Source organism: Stegostoma tigrinum, chromosome 8 (assembly GCF_030684315.1).
Source record: "Stegostoma tigrinum isolate sSteTig4 chromosome 8, sSteTig4.hap1, whole genome shotgun sequence".
NCBI classification, from domain to species: Eukaryota; Metazoa; Chordata; class Chondrichthyes; order Orectolobiformes; family Stegostomatidae; genus Stegostoma; species Stegostoma tigrinum.
This window is the reverse complement of record NC_081361.1, coordinates 5673699-5690969: the sequence shown is the minus strand read 5'-3', so window position 1 is coordinate 5690969 and position 17271 is coordinate 5673699. Positions and strand designations below refer to the sequence as shown.

Sequence of the window (17271 nt, the reverse complement as noted above, 5' to 3'; positions counted from 1 at the left end):
CCTTACACCTTAAAAACATATCCCTTAATCTTGAAATACTCCACTCTATAGAAAAGACACCTACTATTCACCTTTGCTTATATCCCTCATGATTTTATAAACCTCTTTAATGGCCAGAGACACAGGGAATGTTCTGGGGAACATATTTTTCCATAGCTGGTGGTGGAATATGAAATTAATAAAAGAAATTGGGAATTAAGAGTCTCATAGTAATGGTAAAATCATCATTAAAACCCACATGATTAACAAATATCATTTCGGGAAGGAAACTGCCTTTCTTACCTGGACTGGACTACATGTGACTCCACACTGACAGCAATGTGGGTGACATAATACTACCCTCTGTGCAACAGGGGATGGTCAATTAATACTGGTGTAACTAGTGATGTAGTGACATAAGAAGGAAAAATAGTTAAAAATTTTGAGGGAGTGAATCAGTGAGAGGGAGCACTAGAAAGAGAGAGAGAAGAGGAAGTATGAGGAGCTGACGTGGCTCTCTCTCTCTCTGCCGGATTCCATTTACATACTGAGGAACAGCCAGTGAGACTCTCGCAGGCTGCAGCTTTATAAAGCAGAGGCCAGTGAAGGGAGAGTTGATCAGGAACCAGGCACAGGGACAGGAGCACACACCATGATTTCACATATCCAGCTCATCTGGCCCCTGGCGTTCTGCGTTGCAGGTACAAATCTCTCTCCTTCCACCTTAAATCTTTAGCTGCTCTCCATTTCACTCCAATTCCATTGACTTGTGATTAAATTGAAAATGTTGAAACCAGAGGAATGCTCAGTGTCTCCAACAATCTCTCATTTGATGGGCTCTTTCTGTGACCGTTCTGACTTCACTGTGTTTCTCTCTGACCCCTCAGGTATCAGCGGGAACACCGTCATGAACCAGTCACCCCCAGTACTGTCAGTGGGACTGGGCCAGACCGCAACCATCACCTGTACAGCCAGCCAATCTATTAGCAACTACCTTGCTTGGTACCAGCAGCGAGAAGGACAGAAACCCTCTCTCCTGATCTATGAAGCAACAAATCGATTCACAGGAGTCTCTGAGCGCTTCACTGGCAGTGGATCAGGAACCAGTTTCACCCTGACAATCAGCAACGTTCAGAATGAGGATGTTGCTGAGTATTACTGTCAAGCAGGTTATGGCTACACCTACACAGTGATACAGAACCGTACAAAAACCTCAATACACACAGCGCCACCCCCTGCACTGACACATCCCACAATTATATATAAATGTAACTGAACAAATGACCCCATGCCAGGATTATCACTGCCTATGATACACTCCAGTGCCTGTGGTGCCCACCACTTACTGAAGGCCTCAAGTTTCCCTCTTACACTCCATGGCCACATGTGAAGAGCAGCTGTAAGATTTAACATCAAAAATAAAGTTCACAACTCACCCAAGCCAGGCTAGATACCAGCCAAAGAGAGAGAGGAAGACAGAGATAAGGAAAGAAACATAATGAGAGAAACAGAAAGAGAGAGAAAGACGTGAGTGAGTGAGAGATACAGAAAGACTGTGAGAGTGAGTGAGACACAGAGAGCCAAGGAGAGGGTGAGAGTGACAGCCAGAAGCAGAGAGCAGAGGTTTATGTACAGCCTCTGCACTGGGAGCTCTCACTGTGGTTTACGTTCGGTAAAGGAACCAAGCTCAGACTGAGTGAGTAAACATCAATCCTCTGTTATTAACCCTTTCCATACTGAAACTTTCTAAGCCACAAGTGCTGAATTGTTGAATGTGTTCATGGGGAGTTGCAGGGAACAAAATGGTTGATTGGGGAGCATGGTGTCTAACAGGGGACCCAGCTGTATTCCTTTAGTTCCATTTCCCCCTTTTAAGCTGCAAGATACGCCAGTAAGTTTTACTCACCGTGCGGAGGAGCTGTGTCTGTTTGCAGCCTGTGGTCACATTCCTGCAGCATGGAGTGAAATCAGTGAGTAGCCTCCTGCCAGTCTCAGTGTGATGGACACGGACAGATTTTGATGTGAGCTCTGGCTCCCTGTCCAGTCTCTGATCTCACTGACCCCAGCAGCAGCAGCAGCAGCAGCAGCAGCAGCAGCAGCACAGTGAGACACCGAGCTCCCACCCCCACCAGCTTTAACTCTGCTCAATCACACACTCACTGAATTGTTACAGTGCAAAAGGAGGCCATTCCACCCATCCTGTCTGGACCGGCTCTCTGAATGAGCAATTCACTGAGTGTCATTCTCCTGCCTTCTCCCTGTCGCCCTGCACATTGTTCCTTTTCAAATAACAGTCTCATTTCCTTCGGAAAGTTTCAATTGAAGCTACCTCCACCACATTCTCAGGCAGTGCACCCCACACCTTAACCACTCACTGGCTGTACATGTTTTTCATCACCTCACTTTTGCTCCTTTTACTAATTGCTTTTTATCTGTGGCATCTCGATCTCAATTGTTTCATCACTGGAAACATTGTTTTGCTAGATATTCTATCCAAACCCCTTCTGATTTTGAATTCCTCAATCAAATTTCCTCTCAGTCCTCTGTTCTCCAGGGAAGACAATCCCAAATAATCCAATCTATCTTTATAACTGATATTTCTTATCCCTGAACCTTCCTTGGGAAGATTGTTTTGCCCTCTCTGCAAAATATTCACATAATTCCTGGATTTTTCACATCGGCTATGCCCCCTAGTCCCATTTACCTGTGTTTGACCCGAATCCCTCCAAACCCTCCTGTTCATATACCTGTCCAAATGTCTTTTTCTGGCAGATCACCCCACATATGCACCACTGTCGATGTGAAAAAGTTGCAGCTCAGCTGACTTTTAGATCTTTCTCTCTTACCTTAAACAGCATTGAGTTTAGATCTCAGGAGGTCAATGTGGAGCTCTACAGGACATTAGTTGGGCCACTTTTAGAATACTTTGTGCAATTCCAATCTCCCTGCCATAGAAAAGATATTGTGAAACTTGAAAGGGTTCTGAAAAGATTTACAAGGATATTGCCAGGGTTGGAGGACCTGTGCTATCGTGAGAGGCTGCATAGTTTGGGCTTATTTACCCTGGGGTTTTGGAGGCTGGGAGGTGGCCTTATAGAGGTTTATAAAATCATGAGGGGCATGTATAGGGTAAATAGTAAAGGCATTTTCTCCAGTGTGGGGGAGTCCAAAATTGGAGAGCGTGAGTAAGGCGAGAGGAGACAGATTTAATAGTGACCTAAGGAGCAACATTTTCATGCAGAGAGTGGTGGGTGTATGGAATGATTTGTCAGAGGAAGTGGTGGAGCCTATTACAAGTGCAACATTTGAAAGGCATCTGAATGGGTATATGAATTGGAAGGGTTTTGAGGGACATGGGCCAAATTCTGGCAAGTAGAACTAGATTAATTAAGGATTTCTGGATGATTTGGACTGAATAGTCTGTTTCAATGCTGTACAATGGTATGACTCTATGGCTCCATATACCAACTAGTTTTGGACTCTGCTGCCGTAGGGAAAAGCCCTTCTCTATTCAGAGACGATAGGAACTGCAGATGCTGGAGAATCCGAGATAACAAGATTTAGAGCTGGATGAACACAGCAGGCTAAGCTTGTCTATTCACCTCATTTATGTCCCTCATGACTCGATAAACCTCTAAAAAGTCACTGCTCAGCCTCCTGTGCTCGATTGAAAAAAGTATCACCCGATCCAGACTTTCCTGTTGACTCAAACCTTCCAGCCTCAGGAACATCATTATAAATCTTGTTTGCATCCTTTCCAATTCAATAACGTTGTTCTGATTATATGGCAACCAGAATTACACACAGTATTCCAGATGTAGCCTTGCCAATCGCTTGTACAGCAATAACATAACATCCCAATCCTGTACTGAATGCATTAACTAATGAAGGCAAACAGGTCAAGCACCTTGACCAGTCTGCTCTCTGATGAAGGGTCTAGGCCCGAAACGTCAGCTTTTGTGCTCCTGAGATGCTGCTTGGCCTGCTGTGTTCATCCAGCCTCACATTTTATTATCTTGGAATTCTCCAGCATCTGCAGTTCCCATTATCTCTGTCTACTGGTGATGCTACTTTAAAGGAATTATGTACCTACACCCCTGGGACTCTATCTGACAACCCTCGTCGGGGATCCTACCGTTAATCGGGTACGTCCTGCCTTGGTTTGTCTAACCAAAATGTAACACCTCACATTTACCCAAGTTAAACTCCATCTGCCATTTGGCCCTGTTGAAAAAGTGCCTGTTGTACTCTCAGATAGCCTTCTTCATGATCCAGCAATTTTGGTCATGTCTGCAAACTTACTAACCGTACTCCCTATATTCTCATCCAAATAATTATATAAATGATGAACAACGATGGGCCCAGAAATTATCCTTGCAGTACACTGCTGGGCACAGGCTTCCAGTCTGAACAGCAACTTTCACACCTCTCTCTGTCTCCTACTGCCAAGTCAATTTTGTTTCCAGTTGGCTAGCTCTCCCTAGAACCATGTAAGCAAACCTTACTATTCAGTCTACCATGTAGGTCCTTATCGAAAGCCTTGCTAAAGGCCATGTAGACAATGTCTACCACTCTGCCTTCGTCTATCTTCTTGGTCACCTCTTCATGAAACTTGATCAGATTTGTGAGGCATGCTTTCCCATACAGAAAGCTAGGTGGAGTCTCTCTAATCAATCCTTGCATTTCCAAATGCATGTAGATCCTGTCTCTCAGAATCCCCTACAACAACTTCCCCACAACTGACATCAGACTAACTGGCCAATAGTTCCCTGGGTTTTCCTTGCAGCCTTTCTTAAATAAGGGCATAATGTTATCTACCTCCAGCTTTCTGTCACCTCACCCATGGGCTGTCAATGAAACAAATATCTCTGAAAGGAGCCCTATAATCTCTTCCCCACCTTCAAGCAAAGTTCTGGGAAAGACTTGATCATATCCCAGGGATTTATTAACCTTCATGCGTTTTAAGATCATGTTACTGCACTTCCTTTTCTGTCATGTGCACTCTTTTCAAGAAATCAGTCTCTTTCCACAATTTCATCAGTGTCCATATCTTTCTCAACAGTAAATACTGAGGCAAAATATTACTTTTATTCCTCATTCATCTGCTGTTTTAAAGAAAAAAAAGTGAAAATTTCAAATTGTGAGACATTTGGAGGAGAACCAATGGGAATTTGATCCATGGTCATGCCTTTACTGTGGATATTCATTTTTCTTTTTCTACTCTCTCCCCAAATATTGTGATACAATGAACTCTCTTCCCGAAATGTCCTCTCACTGACACTTGATCTACTTGAGCCTACTCATTCCCAAGATCCAGGTCTAGCAGAGCCTCCTTTCTCATTGGATTAGAAACACACAGCTTCGGTAAATTCACTTGAGCAACTTTCACAACTCTGGCCCCTCCCTGTCCTTCACACTGCTACTATCCAAGCTTATTTTTTGACAATTAAAGACCCCCATTCTAATGACTCTATAGCACCAGAGTGAGAAATAATAACATATTGGGCAGGGTAGCAGATTGTGGGAGAGAGTAATAAGCCCAAATCTAATGACTCTATAATGTCTACACCTCTCTGTAAATTCCTTGCAGATTTGGCCCTCTGCATCCTTCCCTCTAATCAGTGACCTATAGTCTGCACTGAAAAATCTGATTGCACCTTTTTTGTTCCTTTTCCCAAATCAAATCAATTCTGTCCTTGACTCCTATGGGACATCCTGTTTTTCCAGCTCTTCACTGATCTCCTGAACCAATCCCACAACCCCTTGCTGTATTCCCTCCTCTGCAATCTTTCCTGAACACTTCAGATTCTGGAAAATTTAACACCCAGACCTGCCATTCTTTGAGCCTGGTCTCTATTAAGGCGCAGCATCAGATTTCAACTTGACAATCTATCTGTAACTCTCCAATCGAATTCCCCTCACTGTGTAGTCCCACATATATACAGTGACCATGATTTGGGCTTATTACTCTCTCCCACAATCTGCTACCCTGCCCAGTATGTTATTATTTCTCACTCTGGTGCTATCTATCTCTCCCAGGATTTTGGTGGACCTTGGTTTCCCTCTCTGATATTCCCACCTGGCCCCCACAACCCTGCCAAGTTAGTTTAACCCCTCTCCAACAGCACAAGCAAATCACCCCACAAGGAACTCAGTCCCAGCTCTGTTCAGGGGCAACCTGTCTGGTCTGTGCATGTCCCATCTGCCCCAGAGATAGCCCAAAGTTCCAAGAATCTAAAGCCCTCCCTCCTAGAACCACTTTCTAGTCCCACTCTCCCTCTCTTACCCTCCTGCTCCAATTCTGTCTTGTGTGTGACACTGGGAGTAATCCGGAGATTCCTCCTTTTGAGATCCTGCTGCTAATTCCCTCCTGAGCTCCCAAAATTCTGACTGCAGGACCACATCCCTTTTCTCCCTCTGTCACTGGGACTGATGTGGGTCACGGCTGCTGACTGATCCCCCTTTTCCCTCAGGGTGCTCTGCAGCTGCTCAGTGGCATCTTGACCCTGGCGCCAGGGAGACAACACACCATCCTGGATTCCCATCTACAGCTGCAGAAACATCTATTGATTGCTCTCGTTCTCAAATCCCCTCTCACTATTGCTTTTCCAGTCTTCCTTGTGCTCCCTCACCCCGACACCCAGACAGCTGAACCAACCTTGGTGCCATGGGCTTGGCTGTGGCTGCACTCCCCAGATGAGCCATCATTCCCATCAGGATTCTGAACTGAATCCTGGTTGGAGAGTGGGATATGCTCAGGGGACTCTTGTACTAGCTGCCTGGTCCTTTCAGACTGCCTGCTACTCCCCCATTTCCCTCTCTCCCTGCATACACTGAAGCTGCGGAGTGAGCATATCTAGAAACGTGCTCTCCATGGACCTCTCAGCCTCACAGACTCTCCACACTGACACCAGCTGCTGCTCAAACTCTGAAACCCGGAGGTTCAACTGTTGTCTTTGACCACACTTCCTGCACTCATGGTATTCCAGGAAACATCCTGACATTATGGCATGGACCAGGATGCACACTCTCTCCACTCCCTGGTTATCTGTTGGCAAAGTTTTGCTGACAGACGGCTACAGCAGCAGTCACAATCCAGGCCTTTCAGTGTTCCAGGGTTTTTGGGAAATTGCCATTTGGCTTCTCTTTTGGTTGAGTTCAGGCTGATATTTATCCCAGAACCAACATCACTAAAAATGCTCCTTGGTCTCAATGCTGCTTGTGGGATCTCGATGGCTGCCAAAATGGCTGCCATGCTCCAGACATTACAACAGTGACTCATTTTCAAACAAGGTCCTCACTGTCTGTAAATGTCTTTGGGAGCATATAAGGAGTGAAATGCACAATAGAAATAGTATTCTTTCTTTTCTTTGGATGAACAGCCATTCCCTCCAAACATCAAACCCCATCCCCGTCCCCATCACCTGCTCTCCATCTCGCTCCTGAAGGCACTGGCTCTGGCAGGGGAACAGCTCCAGTCTCTCCAAGGGGCCTCATTCCTCCAAGTGTGAGCCAGGATGGAGGGGGGCATATCAGGCTATTGGACTGGGAGGTGTCAGCCAGGCATCAGCAGGGACCACTCTCCTCTCCGACTCACAATGTTTTGGCTTCACATCCCATTCTATAGACTGCAGTCTCAGTGGATTAGCCATCAGAAATGTAGTGCTACAAGGATATGTGAAGGTGGTGGATCTGAGTGGGATGCTCTTCAGAGGGTCGGTGTGAAATTGATGGGTAGAATAGCTGGCTTCCACGTTCTAGTGACTCTCTCATTCTGTAACCTGAGAATGTACTGCAGATTGACAGTGCAGAGCTGTACTGAGGGAGTGCCACACTGTCAGAATGCCAGTAGAAAGGGAGTGCCGCATTGTCAGAGGATCAGTCCTGAGGGAGTGCCGCATTGTCGGAGGGCAAGTGCTGAGGGAGTGCCCCACTGTCGGAGGGCCAGTGCTAAGGGAGTGCCGCATTGCTGGAGGGTCAGGGCTGAGGGAGTGCCGCACTGCCAGAGGGTCAGTGCTGAGGGAGTGCCGCACTGTCAGAATGTCAGTACTGACAGAGTGCTGCACTGTCAGAATGAAAGTGCTGACAGAGTGCCGCACTGTTGGAGGCTCAGTGCTGAGGGAGTGCCCCACTGTCGGAGGGCCAGTGCTAAGGGAGTGCCGCATTGCTGGAGGGTCAGAACTGCAGAAGTGCCGCACTTTCAGAGGGTCAGTGCTGAGGGAGTGCCGCACTATCGAAGGGTCAGAGCTGAGGGAGTTCTGCATGATTGAAGGGTCAGTACTGAGGGAGTGCCACACTCTCAGAGAGTCAGTACTGAGTGTGTTCTGTGCTGTGAGAGGGTCAGTGCTGAGCGAGCACCATACTGTCGGAGGGCCATTGCTGAGGGAGTGCTGCACTGTTGGAGGATCAGTACTGAGCAAGTGCCACACTGTCAGAGGGTCAGTGCTGAGGGAGTGCTGCACTGTTGGAGGGACAGTACTGAGGGAGTGCCGCACTGTCGGAGGGTCAGTGCTGAGGGATTGTCTTACTGTCGGAGGGTCAGTACTGAGTGAGTGCACACTGTCGGATGGCCAGTGTTAAGGGAGTGCCGCATTGCTGGAGGACCAGTGCTGAGGGAGTGCCGCACTGCCAGAGGGTCAGTGCTGAGGGAGCACCGTACTGCCGGAGGGCCAGTGCTGAGGGAGTGCTGCACTGTTGGACATCAGTACTGAGCAAGTGCCGCACTGTCAGACGGTCAGTGCTGAGGGAGTGCCGTACTGTCGGAGGGACAGTACTAAGGGAGTGCCGCACTGTCAGAGAGTCTGTACAGAGCAAATGCCACACTGCCGGAGGGTCAGTACTGAGGGAGTGCCACTTTGTCAGATGGTCAGTGCTGAGGGATTGTCATACTGTCAGCGGGTCAGTAGAGAGGGAGTGCTGCACTGTCAGTGGGTCTGTACTGAGGGAGAGACACACAGTCAGAGGGTCAGAACTAAAGGAGTGCCACACTGTCAGAGGGTGAGGACTGAGAAAGTACCTCTGTCAGAGTGTCAGTGCTGAGGGAGTGATGCATTGTCGGAGGGTCAGTGCTGAGGGAGCGTGGCACATATGAATGGTCAGGACTGAGCGAGTGTCACACTGTCAGGGGGTCAGTACTGAGCGAGTGACACACTGTCGGAGGGTCAGTACTGAGGGAGCGCTGCACTGTCAGAGGGACTGCCTTTCAGGTGGTACAATCTGATGTCTGCCCTCTCAGGGAGCATTAAATGATGCCATGGTACTATTAGAGGAGTAAGGCAGGTCTCCCTGGTGTCCAGGTCAATATTTATTCGTGAATCAACATCCCTAAAAATCGGAATCTCTGTTCATTATTGAAGTTCTCTGTAATGTTGTTGTGCATAATCAGAAGTGAGGGGCAAAATTCATCCTGAGCTGGGGATGGGTGTTGCACAAATGCAAGTTCTTTTTTGAGGTCAAAGCCTCCTGGCCCTGGCCCCCACCCGTTGTCCACATGCTCCCACCTTCCAGGGGTCACAGGGTCAATAGGACCAGTGACCCTGCCGAACCGCGAAGACAATGAGACTCATTGCAACCTCACCCTTGACAACAGCACAGTGATGGGCAGCAAGGTTCGAAATGAAATCCAGAACGTCTGATATGGGCACCCTTCCTGAAGTATGTTGATCCCTGTCTGCTTCAAGTTTCACAGATAAGATTATCGAGTTATAGAGTCATAGAGATGATGTACAGCACAGAAAACAGACACCGGCACAACTCATCCACGCTGGCCCATATTCTAATTAATCTAGAGTCATTTGCCAGCATTAGGCCCGTATCTCTTTAAAACCTTCCGATTCATCTACCCATCCCGATTTTTTTAAAAGCTGTAATTGATCCAGCTTTCACCACTTCCTCTGGCTGCTCATTCCATACACACCCCACCCTCTGTGTGAAAATGTTGCCCCTAAGGTAACCTTTTAAATATTTCCCCTCTCACTTTATTCTCACTAGATGCCCTCTAGACAAACCTGTCTCTGGGAAAATACCTGACCAGTTTATCCTATCCATGTCCCTGATGATTTTATAAACCTCTAAGTTCACACCTGAGCCACTGACGCTCCAGGGATATTAGCCCCAGCCTATTCAGCCGCTCCCTATAGCTCAATCCCTCCAAACCAGGCAACATCTTTGTAAATCTTACCTAAGCAATTCTGTTGTGTTTACTTTAGTGATGGAAAGGGATAGGTGTATACCACTGGGCAAGAGGTATAGCTGGGGGAAAGGCAATTACGATGAGATTAGGTAAGATTTAGGGAGCATAGGATGGGGAAGGAAACTGCAGGGGATGGACACAGTAGAAATGTGGAGCTTATTCAAGGAAAAGCTCCTGTGTGTCCTAGATAAGTATGTACCTGTCAGGCAGGGAGGAAGCTGTAGAGTGCGGGAGCCGTGGTTTACGAAGGAGGTGGAGTCTCTGGTCAAGAGGAAGAAGAAGGCTTATGTTAGGATGAGATGTGAAGGCTCAGTCAAGGTGCTTGAGGGCTACGAGGTAGCCAGGAAAGACCTACAGAGAGAGCTCAGAAGAGTCAGGAGGAGACATGAGAAGTTGTTGGCGTATAGGATCAGGGTAAACCCTAAGGCTTTCTATAGGTATGTAAGGAATAAAAGAATGTCGAAAGTAAGATTAGGCCCAATCAAGGATAGTAGTGATAAGTTGTGTGTGGAGTCAGATGAGATAGGGGAAGCATTAAATGAATATTTTTCAACAGTATTCACTCTAGAAAACGATAGTGTTGTCGAGGAGAATACTGAGATACAGGCTACTAGACTAGGTGGGATTGAGGTTCACAAGGAAGAGGTATTAGAAATCCTACAGAGGGTGAAGATAGATAAGTACCCTGGGCTGGATGGGATTTATCCTTGGATCCTCTGGGAAGCCAGGGAGGAGATTGCTGAGCCTTTGGCATTGATCTTTAACTCGTCATTGTCTACAGGAATAGTGCCAGATGACTGGAGGATAGCAAATGTGGTTCCCCTGTTCAAGAAGGGGAGTAGAGACAACCCTGGTGATTATAGACCAGTGAGCCGTACCTCAGTTGTTGGTAAAGCGTTGGAAAAGGTTATAAGGGGTAGGATTTATAATCATCTAGAAAAGAATAAATTGATTAGGGATAGTCAGCACGGTTTTGTGAAGGGAAGGACGTGCCTCACAAAACTTATTGAGTTCTTTGAGAAGGTGACCAAACAGGTAGATGAGAGTAAACCACTTGATGTGGTGTATATGGATTTCAGCAAGGCGTTCAATAAGGTTCCCCACGATAGGCTATTGTGCAAAATGCAGAGGAATGGAATTGTGGGAGATATAGCAGTTTGGATCGGAAATTGGCTTGCTGAAAGAAGACAGAGGGTGGTAGTTGATGGGAAATGTTCATCCTGGAGACCAGTTACTAGTGGTGTACCACAAGGGTCAGTGTTGGGTCCACTGCTGTTTGTCATTTTTATAAATGACCTGGATGAGGGCGTAGAAGGATGGGTTAGTAAATTTGCAGACGACACTAAGGTTGGTGGAGTTGTGGATAGTGACGAAGGATGCTGTAGGTTGCAGAGAGAACGTAGATTAGCTGCAGAGCTGGGCTGAGAGGTGGCAAATGGAGTTTAATGCAGGCAAGTGTGAGGTGATGCACTTTGGGAAGAGTAACCAGAAGGCAAAGTACAGGGCTAATGGTAAGATTCTTAGCAGTGTAGATGAGCAGAGAGATCTCGGTGTCCATGTACACAGATCCTTGAAAGTTGCCACGCAGGTTGACAGGGCTGTTAAGAAGGCATACAGTGTTTTAGCTTTTATTAATAGATGGATCGAGTTCCGGAACCAAGAGGTTATGGTGAAGCTGTACAAAACTCTGGTGCAGCCGCACTTGGAGTATTGTGCACAGTTCTGGTCACCGCATTATAAGAAGGATGTGGAAGCTTTGGAAAGGGTGCAGAGGAGATTTACTAGGATGTTGCCTGGTATGGATGGAAGGTCTTACGAGGAAGGGCTGAGGGTCTTGAGGCTGTTTTCATTTGAGAGAAGAAGGTTGAGAGGTGACTTAATTGAAACATATAAAATAATCAGAGGATTAGATAGGGTGGATAGGGAGAGCCTTTTTCCTAGGATGGTGACGGCGAGCACGAGGGGGCATAGCTTTAAATTGAAGGATGAAAGATATAGGACAGATGTCAGAGGTAGTTTCTTTACTCAGAGAGTAGTAAGGGAATGGAACGCTTTGCCTGCAGCGGTAGTAGATTCGCCAACTTTAGGTACATTTAAGTCGTCATTGGACAAGCATGGACGTACATGGAATAGTGTAGGTTAGATGGGCTTGAGATCGGTATGACAGGTCGGCACAACATTGAGGGCCGCAGGGCCTGTAATGTGCTGTAATGTTCTATGTTCTATGTTCTAAGCAATTTTAATATTCACAACACCCTTCTGACAGCAAGGAGACCACAACTGCCCACAGTATTCCAATAGTGTCCTGACCAATGTCCTGTACAGCTTGAAAATGACCAAATGTGATCCAAATATATACCCAATGCCCTTCCTGATAAGGGGAAGCTTTCCAAACATTGTCTTCACTATCCTAACCACCCATAACTCCGTTTCCAATATGAAAGTAAACTCCAAGGCTTCTTTGTTCAGCAGCACTCTCCAGGACCTTACCATTAAGAGTATAAGTCCTGCTCTGATTTGCCTTTCCAAAATGCAACAAATCACATTTATCTACATTAAATTCCATGTAACACCATTCAGAACTTTGGCCCTTCTGGGAAAGATCCCCTTGTACTCTGAAGTAACCTTCTTCGCTGTCCACTGTGCCTCCAATTTTGGTGCCATCTACAAATTTATGAACTATTCCTCTTATGTTCACATCCAAATCATTTATATAAATGATGAAAAGCCATGGACCCAGCACCGATCCTTGTGGCACACTGCTGGTCAGAGTACTCTGGGTTGAAAGGATCCCTCCACCACCATCCTCTGTTTTCTACCTTTGAGCCAGTTCCATGTCCAAATAGCTAGTTCACCCTATATTACATGTCATCTAACCTTGTGAACCAGTCTTACCATGAGGAAACTTTTCGAATGCCTTACTGATCTCCATATAGATCACACCCACTGCTCTGCCCTCATCAAGTCTCTTCATTATTTCTTCAAAGAACTAATCAAGTTAGTGAGACGCAATTTCCCACTTACAATGCTATGTTGACTATCCCTGATCAGTCCATGCTTTTCCAAACACACATAAATCCTGTCCCTCAGGATTCCTTCCAACAACTTTCCCACCATCAATGTCAGTTTCACAGCTGTATAATTCCCTGATTTTTCCTTTCTTAAACAACGGCTCCTGATCAGTGAGTGATCGGAAGTTTATTAAAGACATATTGAGATGAAGGACAGATGTCATTTGGAGAAGGAAATCTGCTGGACTTACCTCGTTTGACCTACATGTGACACCAGACCTACAGCAATGTGGCAGGCTTTTAACCCCCCCTCTGAAATGGCCGAGTGAGCTACTCCATTGTAAAATTCACTGAAAGCTCTCAAAAATGGAATGAAACTGGGCAGACCACCTGGCATCGACCTTGGCATTGGAAACACCATCAAACACAGCTCTGTCTACCCTGCTCTGCCATCTTTACTAACATCTGTGTGCTGGTGCCAAATTCATAGAGAAGTCAAACAACAGCCTGACACAGTCATACTCACAGTATCAGGCCTTACAGACCACGTCCCAGACACTACCATCACCATCACTGGGTATGCCCTGTCCCACCAGTGGGACAGTCCCAGCAGAGGTGACACCGTGGGATATAGTCGGGAGGGAATGAGCCTGGGAGTCCCCAACATTGAATCTGGACAATGTCTCATGGCATTAAGGAAACCAGTGAGTCTCAAATCAGTGTTAGGAATGTGATTGGAGAAAATTCTGAAGGTAGAATGAATCTCCATTTCAGGGATAGTCAACGCGGCTTTGTCAGCGGGAGGTCATGGCCAACAAATCTACTGCGATTATGTCAAGGAGGTGACCAGGTGTGTAGGTGAGGGAGGTGTAGTTTATGTAGATTTCAGCAAGGCCTTTGACAATGTCCCATGTGGGAGACGGATGAAAAAGGTAAAGGCCCATGGGTACAAGTTGGCAAGTTGATCCAAACTTGGCTTTGTGACAGGTATCAGAGGGGGATGGGAGAAGGCTGTTTGAGTGACTGGGCTCAGTGTGCAGTGGAATATCACAGGGATCAGTGTTGGATCCCTCACTGTGATATATATAGGAACAATTTTGATGAGAATAGGGGAGGGGAGGATAATTGAGTTTGTGGATGACATGAAGATCAGCCGGAAGGTCGACCGTGAGGAAGAAGGTTTTATGTTACAGGAGGATATAACCAGATTGGTCAGATGGGCAGATCAGAGGCAGCTGGAATGGAAGCCTGAAAAGGAGAGATGGTGCACTTTGCAGGAAGTAACAAGACAAGGGAGTACTCAATGAATGGCAGGACACTATGAATCTCAGAGTGACAGCAGGATCTTGGGATGATTGTCGACAGATCCCTGAAAGTGCCAGAGCAGGTTAATCGGGCAGTTATGAAGGCTTATGGGACACGTGTCTTTATCATTTCAGATATAGATTATAAGAGCAGGGAGGGTATGGTGGAGCTGTACACGACTTCGGTTAGGCCACAGCTGGAGCACTGTGTGCAGTTCTGGTCACCACACTATAGAAAGGATATGATTGTACTGGAGGAGGTGCAGAGGAGATTCAACTGGGATGTTGCCTGTGATGGAGAGTTTCAGTGACAAAGAGGGACCGGATAAGCTCAAGTTGTTTTCTTTGGAGTAGAGAAGTTTGAGGCTTTTTCACACAGTGCCTGGGAGGGGAGCAGGTGGGTAATTTCACAACTGTTCAAACATACTTGGATGAGCCTCTGAAATATCCCAACATTCAATGTTATGGGCCCAGATCAAGAAAGTGGGTGGAGAGCAGATTTAGTGCAGCATTCATGGTACAGACCTGATAGAGCAAATGGCCTCTTCAGTACTGTATGATTCTGTGAAACCTCCCACTGATTACCATGTACTGCCCTTTCTCGGATGAAAAATCACTCTCCTCCAGGTTGAACAGCACTTGGAGGACGCACTGAGGGTGGTGAGGGCACAGAATGCACTCTGGGTGGGGGATTTCAATGTCCTCCATCAACAAGGAATTTTAATAAATAATCATTCTGCTGTTGGGTTTGTTCATTATTGGCTACAAGTGTTCAAACAGATTGTTTTGTGAGTGAATGTTTGGAAAGTTAAAATCTTTTGAATGGTAGGGATTAAAATTGCTTCTGTTGTCTTTCAGGCCGTGACAGGTCTCAGCCCAAGCTGACCCTGCTGCCCCCCTCCCCGGAGCAGGTTCAGACCAAGGGCACTGCCACCCTGGTGTGCCTCGCCAATCACTTCTATCCTGATGAGCTGGAGGTGCAGTGGAAGAAGGATGGTGCAGTCATTTCGGATGGGGTTCAGACCAGCAACTACCTGCGAGCTTCAGACAGCACTTACAGTGTCAGCAGCCTGCTGACCCTCTCTGGCTCTGACTGGGAGTCCAACGCTCTCTTCTCCTGTGCTCTCACCCACGTCACCCTCTCCTCTCCCCTCAGCAAGAGCATCAGGAGATCAGAATGTGTGTAGTGTGTTTGAGACAGTCCACAGAGGAGACACAACTTTAAATAGAACGGGGCTGAGCTGGCAGGGCAAAGGCCATTGTCAGCACGATATTTCAACTCTCTTCCTTCTCAGGACTGACTTGGAGACATTTCTGAGGTTCAGGGGTTAAGGCAGGTCATTGGGACAGTGTAGAGGGTGCTTTCCTCTGTATCTAACCCCATGCTGCCCCTGTCCTGGGAGTGTTTCATGGGGTCAGTGGTGACTTGTGATGACAATTAAAACCTCTCAAAGTTGTGGAAGACTGTCAGCTGCTGAAAAGCAATGTCAACCTCAGAAGTCTCTGCTTCAGTAAAGCAGATCTCCTTCCTGCTCAGCCGTCAGTTCCAACTTAAGGTTTTGTCACTGTTTAAAGGGACTATTGAAAAAGTCTCCACAGGTGTTTACCTTAAGTTCCAATGTGGCTATGAATTTGTGCAGCTTCCTCTGTCTGGGCTGTTAATTGCAGTCTTTTTTTCTGTAAATGTCTATCTGGAAATGACAATAAAGTTGAAGAACATTCAGGCTCTGTCGCTTGTCTGGTTTCGAAATGAGCTATCCCTCTCTTAGCTGATGGGCTGGGTGACCTGTCAATCAATGACACCACTGTAGCTGAATTGACAGCCTTTGATCTGGAATCTGTCGAGTTTACAAGATTACAAATGGAGCAGAATCTGAAAGCTGCTGGGACTCAATCATTGCAATCTGAGATACTCACTCTTCACTCTGTTGGTGAAGACCCAGCAGTTGGGATCACACTGTGCACTGCATGCTGTCGAATTCCTGAACTCATATTTGGCCGATCACAGACTCTGGAGGCTGAACTTGTAACATTCAATTCTCCCACTTTCACCTGTTCCTCACAGTGACAGCTCAAAACTGAACTGAGTGCGGTCTTAGTTCAGAGAGAGGATCAGTCAGGATCTCACAGTATACATGACACCACGTGAGTGTGTCTGTTACATGGTGCTGTCTGTGGGTGTGTATCTCAGCTTTACAGCACGTCCTCCCTCCTTGAGTCTGATCACAGTGTAAAACCCAGTTGGTGATTTCAGATTTGCTTTGAGGAGGGGAATGGAGGGAGTGTGCTGTGTCAGGCAAGTTGTGATCATTCCCTGGCCCCCATTCACATATTCTAGTTAAGCGTGGAATAATGGGATATTGTGATCGATGTGTCAATAACTGAGATTTACAGGACAGAGCGCAGTCACTTACTGACGATCCCACTTCTGACCAGAATGTGGTCACATTAACACTAATTGAATGGTTTGAAGTGAAAGAGAAAGAATTGGGATCTTCCTGTATATCCAGCTGAAGGTCCAGCAGTGTGGAGCGATCACAGAACACAGGAAGACCAACAACAGTGAGATAATTTATTATTGAAAATACAATTGTCACAAATATAAGCTGCCCCTAGAGATGGCTTTACCACAGTGATCAACTGGGAGCAGCTGACATTACAGATAAACTCACCAACAGTAGGAACCTGTTCCCTTGGACAACAGGCTGCTGCAAGTTAAACATAGCATTTCCCCAAATTTTAACTACTTTTAATATTGAACCTATTTGAAAATTAAAGAAACTAG

At 46.5% G+C, this 17271-nt stretch overlaps 1 gene segment (V, D, J or C); it reads left to right on the top strand.

The window, feature by feature from the left end:
• The first annotated feature begins 548 nt into the window (after window positions 1-548).
• On the top strand, window positions 549-16209 carry LOC125456643 (Ig kappa chain V region Mem5-like). The segment is given in 4 exon segments: window positions 549-680; window positions 867-1164; window positions 1644-1675; window positions 15345-16209. Coding segments are annotated over 4 exon segments (708 nt in total).
• The last annotated feature ends 1062 nt before the right edge of the window (window positions 16210-17271 follow it).